Below are 15,405 nucleotides of genomic sequence, written 5' to 3'. Positions count from 1 at the left end.
ATTTCTTATAGTTTGAATGTGAATAAGGCTTGATAAATTTAAATGCTTTGTGTTTTTAATGTGTGTGTTCAGTGAACTGTATCAGTGTCTGCTGCAGATTCCAGCTGCAGAACAAAGTTCAGTTTCTGTTCAGTCAGACTGAGGGAGGTTTTTGTACGATGATTTTTCACTGTGTGAACACGTTCTGACTGTTGATGTAATGATAACTCTGACAGTAATAAACTCCAGCATCTTCAGCCTGGACTCCACTGATGGTCAGAGTGAAGTCTAATCCATTCCCTGCTCCACTTCCACTGAATCTGGAGGAGATTCCTGACAATCTGTCTGATGTTCGGTAGATCAGAGCTTTAGGAGCTTCTCCAGGTCTCTGATGGTACCAGGACAGGTAGTACTGTGAACCAGAGTGGTGACCCACTTGTCTACTGACCTTACAATCAATAGTGACAGTCTGACTGAGCTGCACTGATTTGGCTGCTGGTTGAGTCACAACAACATTTTGTCCCTCAGACCCTGAGGAGAGAGAAGAAACACTGGACATGAGATGGTGAGGAGAAACTCAGCTACACTCCAGATGATTTTCACCTGACAGAAAAATGATTTTCCTCACCCTGAGTGAAGCAGAGGAGAGTCCAGATGAGGACGCAGATCAAAGTCATGTTTTTGATGAGGAGGATTTCTGTGTCTTCTGTTGTGATGAAGGACAGCTGTCAGTCCTCCAGTGTTCAACTCTCAGGACTATAAACTCTCCCAGAGCACTGGAGCATGGTGCTGCTGATGCAAAGTGCCTCTCTATGGAAATGCTCTGACTGACTCCAGCAGGGACTGGGATCAGGGTGATGATGATGATGATGATGATGATGATGATAATGATGATGATGATGATGATGATGATGATGAGGAGGAGGAGGAGGAGGAGGAGGTTCATGCAGGAATGGGTTGGAAATGTTTAGAATGTGATTTTGAATCTGTTAGTTTTTGCTGTTTTGGACTTTTTGCTTATAGAATTTTCAACACAAACATTTGAAATAAGAGTAATTAGACACATTTTGATTTGATAAATATAATTTCAGATCTGAGAAGTTCTAACTTATTCATGATTAATGATGTTTTTAAAAATGCTAAATTCAGTTTAGAAAAATAATGTCAGCTGAATTTTAGAGAAATTTATCCCCCGGTTGTCATAATTTTTTTATGATTACTAGATATGTCACATTTGTTGATTTTAGGTACAAAAATGTCAACTGTAGGCTTTAAAATAATGACTGCAAAAGATGCAATAACTGAATTTAAACTGAAATTTTTTTTTTTATAACATTTCATACAAAGATGGTTTTGGAAGATCTTGTGCTCTAAGTCATGTTCAGTTAAATCTGATTATGTTGTGGGTGTGAGTGTTTATTTCTACTTTTCCAATGTTACTAGTAAAGTGAGGACTTTGATCAACATAACATCTTTTAATCACTGAGTCATATTTCTGAACAATTATGTCACTACGATGAAGCCAACATTTAGAATGTTTTAAAGTGATATTTATCAGACTGAAAGCTTTAGCTCAGCTCTGAATCCTGGATGTCACCAAAGTTCATTAATGATGCTCACCTGTCTCCTCCCTCAGTGGGTCCAGTCCTCCCACCCCTGATGCTGCTGCCCCCCTCCTTTGAGGAGCTGCAGGATGGGAAGGCCACGCTCCTCTGTCTGGCCTTGGATCTGATGATTTGATACAATAATCTGTCAGTAAAAAAATGATGTGTTTATAAGGAATATGTCTCTTCCGTTCTGTTTCATCTGTACTTTTCTCTCCTGAAGAAATATGTTCCCCAAAAATTAGGCTTTCATTTTAAAGTTCTTGTACAGTTGTTCCTTTAGGTGAAACACATGTGTATACATATTGTATTTATAAAGTATAATCCAAAATTATGAAAAAAATCTAATTGTTAAAAGCAATCAGCCAGCTGTGTTTTCCAGGCAGAAACTGTTCATGTAGAGTTTGTTGTGTTCAGAGTCAGAGAGCCGTGTCTCTAACAGTCAGAGGTTTTTGTACGACGGCTCCATCAGTTTGTATCACTGTGGTACACGTTTGGTGGAGGAACCAGACTGGATGTTGGAAGTAAGTTGAATATTTGATATATTTGATGACTACATGCGTTTGTTTATTCAAAATAGTTTTTAGTCTCTAAACTTAGGAGATTTTAAGCTGTAAAAACGTTTTAAGCTTTTATTATTTTATTTGAGTGAACAACAAAATCTCCAGTTCTTGCCAGAAACATGAAGTACAAGAAATAACATCTTACAATTCAGTCAGGTTAAAACAGGTAAAAATACACCAGGACTTGTTTAGTGTTTTCAGCCAGAATCAGTTTGTTGTGTTCAGAGTCAGAGAGCCGTGTCTCTAACAGTCAGAGGTTTTTGTACGACTCCATCAGTTTGTATCACTGTGGAGGATTTTTGGTGGAGGAACCAGACTGGATGTTGGAAGTAAGTTTCTGAGTATCGGTCACATTTTAACATCTTTGTGAAATAAATGATAACATAGATATTTTTAGGATACATAAAAATATTTATTTAGATTCTTTTTCCAACTGTCCATGAGTACTTGTTTACTTATTTTTTTATGAATTTATTTAATTTCAAATCCACTAAACTATTTTTGAAAAATCTTTCTCTTAAAACTGCAGTTTGTGTTTTAAGCTTTGGACAATGAGGCTGAAAAGACACCTCAGTTAATCAATGATGGTGGACAAAGAAAAAAGTTTGGTTTTGCAATTTCACCACAGGTTTATATTTCTGATTATTTCTATGATGTCAAATTTAAATGATGCTCATGAGTATCTGATTATTTACTTTTACTATGAGGGTCAGTTTTACCTTGTTATTTCCTCCTTGTTGCAAAGTGTAAAACAAGTTAGAGACTGTCTGGCATGAAGGGCAATAAATTATGTTTTGTTTCATTTTTATGTAACTTAGTATTTCAGTTCAAATTTTGTTTATTTCTAGTCAACGAAGATTTATATCTCAGTTCATATTTTTCTTTATAATCCATTTTAAGAAGTTTCACGATGCCTGACGAGTCTGTGCTGATATGCATGAGAGGTTCCTTTAAGGGAAGTGAAACAATGTGTCAGGAAGTGACTGGTGGAGCAGATAAAGATGTTTACTGGAAATATAAAATACTAATTTCTAACACAGTGAAGCTGCTCCCATATCTGCTCTTTCATTACAAGGTGTGTGGTTCCTGTCCTCTAACCTGATTGGTGTCTCCTAGGTGATGCCCGTCCCACCCTGACAGTGCTGCCCCCCTCCAGTGAGGAGCTGCATCAGGGGAAGGCCACCCTCATGTGTCTGGCCAACAAGGGCTTCCCCTCAGACTGGAGTCTGTCCTGGAAGGTGGACGACAGCAGCAGCAGCAGCAGCAGCAGCTGGGAGCAGAGCAGGAGCCCCGGGGTGCTGCAGAAGGACGGCCTCTACAGCTGGAGCAGCACCCTGAGGCTCCCTGCAGACCAGTGGAGGAAGGTGGGCTCTGTGACCTGTGAGGCCACCCAGGGCTCCCAGACTGCAGTCACACAGACGCTGAGGAGAGACCAGTGTTCCCAGTCCTGACCGCACTCTCTGAGACACTGATATTGGCTTTAATCTGTGACTGATCTCACTTTTTCTCTCCTGATTATTCTCTAGTTTCACTCAGTCATCTTTGCTTTGTCATGTTGGTCACTATTCAATAATAAAGATTTACTCATCAACTCCTGGTCTCCACCTACTTTATTAATGAGCTTAAAAGTTAGTTTGAAGTCACTGATTTTTATTTTCATGTCATAAATCATTATTTTATTATCCATCCAGAGACTAGGATTGACATCTTTATTGTAAAATATTTATGTTATTCAGTAATTATCTTTCTTGAATCAGACACATTACTTTGGTAACTTATAGATTTAAAAAAACAACATAGAATTGCTGCCATGCTGCTATCAACAGAAGGAAAAGTTCATTTAAAAATAAATGGTCATGGCTAATTAAAATAATGAAAGCATTAAACAAAATGAATCAGTTTCAATAATCTTATTAAAATGTCAGTAGTTCTGAAAGGCCTGAACAGCCACTGATCAACTTTGAACTCTTAACAGTTTTTTTAAAGAGCAGGTTTGAATTTTTTGACTTGCTGTTGAACATTTGTTGACTGCAATAAGTTACCACATGGATTTTGTGTTACTTATTTGTAATTCCTTTAAAATCGTTCCTAACACATCATACTTTCTTATTCTGAAATAATACGATCTGACAAAAAGGAAAAAATGAACATAGCAGATGGATAATTCAACAAAGGATTACTTATCATTTTCTTGGATAATTAATGGTTCGACAATTGGAAACAATTTTATTTTTTTATTTTTACCTAAACAGAAAAAAACAATAAAATACCTAATTAGTAATAAAAATATATTTGTAAACAAATAAACATTTTGTGGAAGCTTTTAGTGTTTCAGTTTCAGAGCAGCTGTGGAGTCAGATCAGTTCCTCTCCAGCTGAGGGAGGTTTTTGTACGACGTTCTATCACTGTGTGAACGGATAGCTGCTACCCTGCTGACAGTAATAAACTCCTGAATCTTCAGCCTGAACTCCACTGATGGTTAGAGTGTAGTCAGAACCAGATCTACTTCCACTGAAACGAGCTGGAACTCCAGACTGACGATTTGTAGCTAAATAAATCAGGAGTTTAGGAGCTTCTGATGGTTTCTGAAGGTACCAGTGGAGGCTGCTGGTAGAATAACTAGATTTACATCTGATGGAGACGGTCTGTCCTGAAGCAACAGACTGAGATCCAGGACTCTGAGTCAGGATGATGTCTCCTGATGAACCTGGAAGACATGAAAAACAGCAATTGAGACAAATTATGTTTGATTGTAAATGATTGATTATCTGTTAACAGATGAAAGAAAGCATCAGCATCCTGTTTCAGTATATCTCCATGATGGCAGAATTCTAATTGTCCTGAAGCTGATTTCTTCCTAGAAGCAGTTCTGAGCAGAGAGTCTCACCGTGAAGCAGGAGCCCCAGGGTGGTCAGCAGTAGAGTCAGTAACATCATCATTGTGCTGCTGGTGTGTCAGTGGCTCTGAAAGGCCTGGACAGCCACTGATCAACACTGACCTCTTAACAGCTGGGAGCAGAGAGGCAGGACACATATGCAAACACACAGAGTCAGTCACATGGAGCTCAGCTAGCAGCAGCTTTCCTCCTCACACAGACCAGAAAGTTTGTAGGAGGAACTATTAAAAGTTTTATTAAAGCTCCATTATTAATAAACTTGAAGCAATTCAATATCTTTTATTCTTGTTAAATGATTTGGTGTTTCATGTCTTTGGTAATTTATCCTTTAATATGTGTATAGTTTGTATCCTGTTTCTTTTAGAGTTCCATGTTTTCGTCCCTATTTATTATTCTCCCTTTTACATCCATCCATTTTCTGACCCCCTTAACCCCTCATGGGGTCACGGGGTTGCTGGTGCCTATCTCCAGCGTTCACTTGGCGAGGGGCGGGGACACCTTGGACAGGTCGCCAGTCTGTCGCAGGGCTCCCTTTTACATAATGTAAAAATAATATTTTGACCAGATCATCTTGTCTTTTCTAATGAATCTCTTTAAATATTTTGCCATGAGTACTAATCTGGTTTTAAAAGAATCCAAGAGCAGGTAATAAAATTATTTGGATATTTATTATAATATCAGAAAACTTCATCAATTCATTAACTGTGGGCGACCATAAAAAAAGCTGCTGAACTTCATATGGGTGTTAGAAGAATTATAGCAGGTTATCTTATATCAACATTTTGTAGTCTTTGGTTTTAATTTTTCTTTAATCAGCTATATTTTGGACTAAAACTTATTTGATTTTAAATGACTCAAAACCTCTATAATATTAGTTTTATCAGACTTCTTTAATCTTGTGAAATGAAACACGTTTCTCTCATCAGTGCTTATGTTCTCTTCAGAGTTAATATTAAATGCCCTTTCTTACCAAATGATTACCAAAACATTAAAGAAACTCCTAGACCTTAGCAAGATCATAGATATCAGTTGGATTAGAACTGATTATCTCATTTAAATGTCTATTTTAATGCAAAAGTTCATTGGGTTTGAAAGGTGGAACAAAAGGATTAAACAAGCTTTACTGCTGGTGTTTTGTTTTTTTGTCCTCACAATTTAAAGAAAAAGAGTTGACTGAAAAATATATTCCAATATTTTCTAAAAGTAAGAGCTTCCTCAACTATCTAAAGATTGAAAAGACCACACCTTTTATTTCTTATAGTTTGAATGTTAATAACACTTGATGAATTTAAAGGCATACTATGCAACATTTTTCAGTTAATTAATGTGTTCCATACCGTTTTGGATGATTAAATGAGTCATTTCAGGTCGAACAAAGGTTTTCTCGGCCGCCCTGGGGGTCTGTGGGGGAAATACCGCACTTGCAATTGCAAGAGCTCTCGGCCCGCACACACAGAAGTCTCGCTTTACGGCGAGAACTCCATGTGTTTTTGCCCTGCCATTCACTATATGCACGCGCGAAAGCAACAACAAAGAACCGCGTGTTAACGTCAAATAAACATGCAAGCATATTGAGTTTTATTATTATTATTATTTATTTTATTTTTTTTATGTTGGCGAGACGCTACCGCGGCGGCCGCGGCTTGGCGCGGCGGCCGCCTCGCCAAGATAGCGCTGCGGGAAGCTTGATGTTCATACCTTCACTGTGTTATGGGCCTTTCAGATAGGAAGCGATTTGCGCTGCGCTGGCCGCGGGGTTCAGCGCATTTGCGCTGCGCTGCGCTGCGCCGGCTGGGTTGCCGGGTCTAGTCATTTGTTTGTTGTTCCAGCTTTTGGTCAGCAGCAAATATGTAAGAAGCAAGCGATAGCACTAGCCCTGCTAGTTCGAAGAAAAAGAGCAGCAAGGAGGAAGAGGCTGTGGGTGCACGAAACCCTCAGGTCCAGAGAGCAGCTTGGGGAGTTCCGGCTTGTGAAAGAGCTCCGTTTTCACAGCGACCGGTTCCAGGTCTACTTGGGGCTGTATATTTAAAAAAAAAAAAAAAAAAGTATGATGTGTGCTACTAAAAAGCAGCAGAGGCATGTGTGTGTGTGTGTGAAATGTGTTTCCATGCTACAGCTTTCCTCCCGATGTCCCTGTACAGTCGCAAACTTGTGTCATATAGTTCGGGGAATTCAGACACACACAGTATAAGCTTTTCCTCCATTTTGCTTCCTGGTCTTTCCAGCTGATGGCCCGGTTTCTATTGGCCACGCGTGCATTCGTCACGGCGCAGCAGTGCGGTCGTCGCAGCCTGTCTGAAAGGCCCATAAGTCATTGTTTGTACTGCCGTTTTTTCCACTTTTCGTTGCGTTCGCCTGTCTGCTAAGCTCAAACCAACCGCGCCTGGCTTGACGGAGAACCAGAACAGCTGAGCATCTTTACGACAGTGCACTTTTACTTTCGCCCTCTGGGGGGAGCCTCGCTGGAAAATCAACCCCGGTTGCATAGTATACCTTTAAATGATGTGTGGGTTCATTGTGTTTGTTCAGTGAACTGTATCAGTGTCTGCTGCAGATTCCAGCTGCAGAACAAAGTTCAGTTTCTGTTCAGTCAGACTGAGGGAGGTTTTTGTACGATGATTTTTCACTGTGTGAACACGTACTGACTGTTGATGTAATGATAACTCTGACAGTAATAAACTCCAGCATCTTCAGCCTGGACTCCACTGATGGTCAGAGTGAAGTCTAATCCATTCCCTGCTCCACTTCCACTGAATCTGGAGGAGATTCCTGACAATCTGGATGATGTGTAGCGGATCAGAGCTTTAGGAGCTTCTCCAGGTTTCTGGTGGTACCAGGACAGGCAGACCCGTGACCCAGACCAGCAATCTGATGTTGAAAGCGCCCTACTGGCCTTACAGTCAATAGTAACAGTCTGACCGAGCTGCACTGACTTGGCTGCTGGTTGAGTCACAACAACATTTTGTCCCTCAGACCCTGAGGAGAGAGAAGAAACACTGGACATGAGATGGTGAGGAGAAACTCAGCTACACTCCAGATGATTTTCACCTGACAGAAAAATGATTTTCCTCACCCTGAGTGAAGCAGAGGAGAGTCCAGATGAGGACGCAGATCAAAGTCATGTTTTTGATGAGGAGGATTTCTGTGTCTTCTGTTGTGATGAAGGACAGCTGTCAGTCCTCCAGTGTTCAACTCTCAGGACTATAAACTCTCCCAGAGCACTGGAGCATGGTGCTGCTGATGCAAAGTGCCTCTCTATGGAAATGTTCTGACTGACTCCAGCAGGAACTGGGATCAGGGTGATGATGAGGAGGGTTTATTTATGAATTAATCAGTTTATGTAGAAATTGGATGGAAATGTTTAGAATGTGTTTTCTTAATTTGTTAGTTTTTGCTGTTATGGACTATTTACTGATAAAAAAAAATCTACACAACCATTTGGAATAAGAGTATTCTGACAAATTTAAATTTGATAAATATAATTTTTACATATGAAAAGTTCTAACCTATTCATGATTAGTGATGTGTTTAGAAAAAAAATACAACTTATAAAAAATAATGCCAGACAACTGAATTTTAGAGAAATATCCAGTTTGTCATAAGCTTATATATGATGACTAAATTGACATTAAATTTATTGACTTCAGGTAAAGAGATTTTAACTGTTTGCTTTAAATAAAGACCACAAAAAGGTACAATAACTGAATTTAAAGTAAAGAAACTTGTCATTCAAAGATGGTGTTGGAAGATCTTGTGTTCTAAGTCATGTCCAGTTAAATCTGATTATGTTGTGGGTGTGTGTGTTTATCTCTACTTTTCCCATTTTACTAGTAAAGTGAGGACTTTGATCAACATAATATCTTTTAATCACTGAGTCATATTTTCTGAACAATTATGTCACTATGCTGAAGTCAACATTAAGAATGTGTTTAAAGTGATATTTATCAGACTGAAAGCTTTAGCTCAGCTCTGAATCCTGGATGTCACCAAAGTTCATTAATGATGCTCACCTGTCTCCTCCCTCAGTGGGTCCAGTCCTCCCACCCCTGATGCTGCTGCCCCCCTCCTTTGAGGAGCTGCAGGATGGGAAGGCCACACTCCTCTGTCTGGACTTGGATCTGATGATTTGATACAATAATCTTTCAGTAAAAAAATGATGTGTTTATAAGGAATATGTCTCTTCCGTTCTGTTTCATCTGTACTTTTCTCTCCTGAAGAAATATGTTCCCCAAAAATTAGGCTTTCATTTTAAAGTTCTTGTACAGTTGTTCCTTTAGGTGAAACACATGTGTATACATACTGTATTTATAAAGTATATAACAAAATTATGAAAAAAAATCTAATTGTTAAAAGCAATCAGCCAGCTGTGTTTTTCAGGCAGAAACTGTTCATGTAGAGTTTGTTGTGTTCAGAGTCAGAGAGCCGTGTCTCTAACAGTCAGAGGTTTTTGTACGACGGCTCCATCAGTTTGTATCACTGTGGTACACGTTTGGTGGAGGAACCAGACTGGATGTTGGAAGTAAGTTGAATATTTGATATATTTGATGACTACATGCGTTTGTTTATTCAAAATAGTTTTTAGTCTCTAAACTTAGGAGGTTTTGAGCTGTAAAAACTTTTTAAGCTTTTATTATTTTAATTGAGTAAACAACAAAATCTCCAGTTCTTACCAGAAACATGAAGTACCAGAAATAACATCTTACAATTCAGTCAGGTTAGAATGGGTAAAAATACACCAGGACTTGTTTAGTGTTTTCAGCCAGAATCAGTTTGTTGTGTTCAGAGTCAGAGAGCCGTGTCTCTAACAGTCAGAGGTTTTTGTACGACTCCATCAGTTTATATCACTGTGGAGGATTTTTGGTGGAGGAACCAGACTGGATGTTTGAAGTAAGTTTCTGAGTATCTGTCAAATTTTAACATCTTTGTGAAATAAATGATAACATAGATATTTTTAGGATACAGAGAAATATTTATTTAGAAAATTTCTTTCAACTGTCCATAAGTACTTGTTTACTTATTTTTTTTAATGAATTTATTTAATTTCAAAATCACTAAAATATTTTCGAAACATTTTTCTTGTAAAACTGCTGTTTGTGTTTTAAGCTTTGGACAATGAGGCTGAAAAGACACCTCAGTTAATCAATGATGGTGGACAAAGAAAAAAGTTTGGTTTTGCAATTTCACCACAGGTTTATATTTCTGATTATTTCTATGATGTCAAATTTAAATGATGCTCATGAGTATCTGATTATTTACTTTTACTATGAGGGTCAGTTTTACCTTGTTATTTCCTCCTTGTTGCAAAGTGTAAAATAAGTTAGAGACTGTCTGGCATGAAGGGCAAGAAATTATGTTTTGTTTCATTTTTAAGTAACTTAGTATTTCAGTTCAAATTTTGTTTATTTCTAGTCAACGAAGATTTACATCTGAGTTCATATTTTTCTTTATAATCCATTTTAAGAAGTTTCAGGATGCCTGACGAGTCTGTGCTGATATGCATGAGAGGTTCCTTCAAGGGAAGTGAAACAATGTGACATGAAGTGACTGGTGGAGCAGATAAAGATGTTTACTGGAAATATAAAATACTAATTTCTAACACAGTGAAGCTGCTCCCATATCTGCTCTTTGATTACCAGGTGTGTGGTTCCTGTCCTCTAACCTGATTGGTGTCTCCTAGGTGATGCCCGTCCCACCCTGACAGTGCTGCCCCCCTCCAGTGAGGAGCTGCAGCAGGGGAAGGCCACCCTCATGTGTCTGGCCAACAAGGGCTTCCCCTCAGACTGGAGTCTGTCCTGGAAGGTGGACGACAGCAGCAGCAGCAGCAGCAGCAGCTGGGAGCAGAGCAGGAGCCCCGGGGTGCTGCAGAAGGACGGCCTCTACAGCTGGAGCAGCACCCTGAGGCTCCCTGCAGAGCAGTGGAGGAAGGTGGGCTCTGTGACCTGTGAGGCCACCCAGGGCTCCCAGCCTGCAGTCACACAGACGCTGAGGAGAGACCAGTGTTCCCAGTCCTGACCGCACTCTCTGAGACACTGATATTGGCTTTAATCTGTGACTGCTCTCACTTTTTCTCTCCTGATTATTCTCTAGTTTCACTCAGTCATCTTTGCTTTGTCGTGTTGGTCACTATTCAATAATAAAGATTTACTCATCAACTCCTGGTCTCCACCTGCTTTCTTAATGAGTTTAAAAGTTAATTTGAAGCCACTGATTTCTTTCCATGTAAAAAATCTGTCCAAAGGCTATGGTTTACCATTTGTTTTGATTTATGTAAAATATGTACGCAATTTATAAACATTTACTACATTTTTTTAAATGAAACATAAAACCATGTTTTAAGTTATATATTTAAAAAAACATGACATTAAAATTGCTGAGTGTTTGCTCTCAATATAACTAAGAGTTCATTTGATAAGAAATTATCAGGGTCAACTTGTAAAACTAAATAATTTGATAAAACGTATATATTTTAATAATCTTATTGATGTGTCAGTGGCTCTGAATGGCCTGAACAGCCACTGATCAACTCTGATCTCTTAACAGCTTTTTAAAGAGCGGGTTTATTTTTTATGAACTAGAGCTGAAGTTATTCATTGATTCACTGTTAAACTTTACTAGAATAAGTTCACATTATTATATAAGTATCGTTTAACTTCTTTTTAATTTTTTTATCATCTTTCCAAGCTCACAACTTTCTCATTCTGACTTAAGAAAGATCTTAAAAAACTACTCAGTGAATAGAAAATGGATGAATGAATGAATAAATGTATTAAAATTAGTATTTGATGATTAACAGTTTAACAACCGTGAAAACTTTAATTTCTAATTCGTCTTTTTAATCAGACAGGGAATAAAATTAAAAACTACTTAGTGACAAAAAATATATCTGAGTAAAGAAATAAACACATTTTGGGGAAACATTTAGTGTTTCAGTTTCAGAGCAGCTGTGGAGTCAGATCAGTTCCTCTCCAGCTGAGGGAGGTTTTTGTACGACGTTCTATCACTGTGTGAACGGTGAGCTCAAACCCTGCTGACAGTAATAAACTCCTGAATCTTCAGCCTGAACTCCACTGATGGTCAGAGTGTAGTCAGAACCAGATCCACTTCCACTGAAACGAGCTGGAACTCCAGACTGACGAGTTGAAGCTGAATAAATCAGGAGTTTAGGAGCTTCTGATGGTTTCTGAAGGTACCAGTGGAGGCTGCTGTAAACAATAGAACTGGTTTTACATCTGATGGAGACGGTCTGTCTTGAAGCAACAGACTGAGATCTAGGACTCTGAGTCAGGATGATGTTTCCTGATGAACCTGGAAAACAAGAAAAACAGCAATTGAGACAAATTATGTTTGATCACAAATTATTGATAGTCTGTGAACATATAAAAGAAAGCATCAGCATCTGGTTTCAGTATTTCTCCATGATGGCAGAATTCTAATTGTCCTGAAGCTGATTTCTTCCTAGAAGCAGTTCTGAGCAGAGAGTCTCACCGTGAAGCAGGAGCCCCAGGGTGGTCAGCAGTAGAGTCAGTAACATCATCATTGTGCTGCTGGTGTGTCAGTGGCTCTGAAAGGCCTGGACAGCCACTGATCAACACTGACCTCTTAACAGCTGGGAGCAGAGAGGCAGGACACATATGCAAACACACAGAGTCAGTCACATGGAGCTCAGCTAGCAGCAGCTTTCCTCCTCAAACAGACCAGTCTAAGGAGAAAGCCTAAAAGAGGAACTATTAAAAAGTTTTTGATGATCTTTAAATCAAACCGGAAGCAATTTTCAGATTCCGTATTTTTAGAGTTTTGTGAAATTCTTTCATATAAAGAATCACAGAATAAAATCATTTAACAGGAAAATCTCATCTCTCCTATTGAGGCTCTTTCTCTGTGTTTTGTTCTGTATTGTTTTTCCCATTCTTCATTCTGTCATTTATTATTAATGGTTATAGCTCTGATGCTTGTAAAATCTGTCTCTCCCTTAAATTGACAAAGAAACCAAACATACTGCTGTCAGAGAGAGTTTGTTCAGCTGGAAGCCCTCAATAAGGTCAATTATATTGTTATTAGTTTATGTTTCTTTATGTTCTATCAGCTCCATCATATGGTCTGTTCATTGTTGCAGTACATCCTGCTGCTACAAATACTTGCATTCGTATTGTCTTAACAATAACTTTCTATACGTATAAAATATCTTTTTTGGTTTGCTGCTACATTGCTAATAAATGTCCAATATTTATAGTGTTTCTCTTTTGTCTTCTGTTTTAACTCTGAGCCTTACAAACAAAATTTCACTTAAATGTACATCATGAATGTTTAATGTGAAGCTGAATGACAGTAAAGTCTGTCTAAGTCTGATTCCTTTCTGTCATTTGATAATTTCAGAGAAAATTGTTCATAACTTTATTTGATCCTGACCCGACAAGTTCAAGACTCTCTTTGCTAATTAGTCAGTCATTTCTTTCATTATTTCATCTCTCAGGCAAAAGATTGACTCCACATATCTCTCTATTATGAATATTTAAAGTCAGTTTTATAACAAAACTTAAAAATAAAGTTGGTTTGGTTTATCACTCCAAGAGTATTCATCCAGCTCTAAAAGTCATTGAAGTTTAGACAAATCTATCTTGATATAGAATTTTTTACAATGTGTAAAAAAAATTAGCAGATTGATGAATTCATTATCTTAGTGTTAAAAAAAAAGTTAAAGAAACTCAACGACTTCAGTTGAAAATTAGGAGATTTTGTTCTTTTGTCTGGAGGAAAACAGATCCAAAAAGTACATTTTATTCAAATAGTTACTCTAGTAAATATAACCAGTTACTACCCACCTCTGATAATAGCTGATTATCTGATTCAAACATTTATTTTCATACAAATGGTATTTGAATTTAAATTGTGCTACTTGTTTTGGATGGACTTAAATAAACTTCACTACAGGTGCTGATCGTTTTGTTAGAACTGTTGTAACTTTTAGAAATGTGATAGCTGGAAAGTATATTCTAGCTTTGAAGAAAATGAGAGCTTCATCAAATATTACATTTGTTTCTTCTAGAGTTTGACTTAATAAAAATGAAATGATGTGTGTCCAATGTGTGTGTTCAGTGAACTGTATCAGTGTCTGCTGCAGATTCCAGCTGCAGAACAAAGTTCAGTTTCTGTTCGGTCAGACTGAGGGAGGTTTTTGTACGATGATTTTTCACTGTGTGAACACGTAGCTACTGTGATAACTCTGACAGTAATAAACTCCAGCATCTTCAGCCTGGACTCCACTGATGGTCAGAGTGAAGTCTAATCCATTCCCTGCTCCACTTCCACTGAATCTGGAGGAGATTCCTGAGAATCTGTTTAATGTTCGGTAGATCAGAGCTTTAGGAGCTTCTCCAGGTTTCTGATGGTACCAGGACAGGCAGTGGGGGCTACAACCTACTTGTCTACTGGCCTTACAGTCAATAGTAACAGTCTGACTGAGCTGCACTGATTTGGCTGCTGGTTGAGTCACAACAACATTTTGTCCCTCAGACCCTGAGGAGAGAGAAGAAACACTGGACATGAGATGGTGAGGAGAAACTCAGCTACACTCCAGATGATTTTCACCTGACAGAAAAATGATTTTCCTCACCCTGAGTGAAGCAGAGGAGAGTCCAGATGAGGACGCAGATCAAAGTCATGTTTTTGATGAGGAGGATTTCTGTGTCTTCTGTTGTGATGAAGGACAGCTGTCAGTCCTCCAGTGTTCAACTCTCAGGACTATAAACTCTCCCAGAGCACTGGAGCATGGTGCTGCTGATGCAAAGTGCCTCTCTATGGAAATGCTCTGAATGACTCCAGCAGGGACTGGGATCAGGGTGATGATGATGATGATGAGGAGGTTTATGCAGGAATGGGTTGGAAATGTTTAGAATGTGATTTTGAATCTGTTAGTTTTTGCTGTTTTGGACTTTTTGCTTATAGAATTTTAAACACAAACATTTGAAATAAGAGTAATTAGACACATTTTAATTTGATAAATATCATTTCAGATCTGAGAAGTTTTAACTTATTCATGATTAATGATGTTTTTAAAAATGCTAAATTCAGTTTAGAAAAATAATGTCAGCTGAATTTTAGAGAAATTTATCTCCCGGTTGTCATAAATTTTTATATGATTACTAGATATGTCACATTTATTGATTTTAGCTACAGAAATGTCAACTGTAGGCTTTAAAATAATGACTGCAAAAGATGCAATAACTGAATTTAAACTGAAAAAAAATTTAATAACATTTCATACAAATATGTTTTTGGAAGATCTTGTGCTCTAAGTCATGTTCAGTTAAATCTGATTATGTTGTGGATGTGTGTGTTTATTTCTACTTTTCCAATTTTACTAGTA

The 15,405-nt window shown here is 38.1% G+C and overlaps 7 gene segments (V, D, J or C); 2 read left to right on the top strand and 5 right to left on the bottom strand.

The window, feature by feature from the left end:
• Positions 1-75: 75 nt before the first annotated feature.
• LOC118565265 lies at positions 76-694 on the bottom strand. The segment is given in 2 exon segments: positions 76-510; positions 608-694. Coding segments are annotated over 2 exon segments (393 nt in total).
• A 1,181-nt stretch (positions 695-1,875) lies between these two features.
• LOC118565451 lies at positions 1,876-3,738 on the top strand. The segment is given in 3 exon segments: positions 1,876-1,890; positions 2,026-2,107; positions 3,263-3,738. Coding segments are annotated over 3 exon segments (432 nt in total).
• Positions 3,739-4,548: 810 nt separating this feature from the next.
• On the bottom strand, positions 4,549-5,217 carry LOC118565270. The segment is given in 2 exon segments: positions 4,549-4,853; positions 5,034-5,217. Coding segments are annotated over 2 exon segments (357 nt in total).
• A 2,426-nt stretch (positions 5,218-7,643) lies between these two features.
• LOC118565539 lies at positions 7,644-8,202 on the bottom strand. The segment is given in 2 exon segments: positions 7,644-8,018; positions 8,116-8,202. Coding segments are annotated over 2 exon segments (402 nt in total).
• Positions 8,203-9,328: 1,126 nt separating this feature from the next.
• Positions 9,329-11,194, top strand: LOC118565450. The segment is given in 3 exon segments: positions 9,329-9,343; positions 9,480-9,561; positions 10,720-11,194. Coding segments are annotated over 3 exon segments (432 nt in total).
• An 812-nt stretch (positions 11,195-12,006) lies between these two features.
• Positions 12,007-12,638, bottom strand: LOC118565261. The segment is given in 2 exon segments: positions 12,007-12,347; positions 12,528-12,638. Coding segments are annotated over 2 exon segments (360 nt in total).
• Positions 12,639-14,229: 1,591 nt separating this feature from the next.
• LOC118565449 lies at positions 14,230-14,739 on the bottom strand. The segment is given in 2 exon segments: positions 14,230-14,555; positions 14,653-14,739. Coding segments are annotated over 2 exon segments (375 nt in total).
• Between the last annotated feature and the right edge of the window lie 666 nt (positions 14,740-15,405).

The sequence above is a fragment of the Fundulus heteroclitus genome, chromosome 13 (assembly GCF_011125445.2).
Source record: "Fundulus heteroclitus isolate FHET01 chromosome 13, MU-UCD_Fhet_4.1, whole genome shotgun sequence".
Classification (NCBI taxonomy): domain Eukaryota; kingdom Metazoa; phylum Chordata; class Actinopteri; order Cyprinodontiformes; family Fundulidae; genus Fundulus; species Fundulus heteroclitus.
The sequence above is the reverse complement of the archived record's forward strand: the minus strand, read 5'-3'. Positions and strand labels throughout refer to the sequence as shown.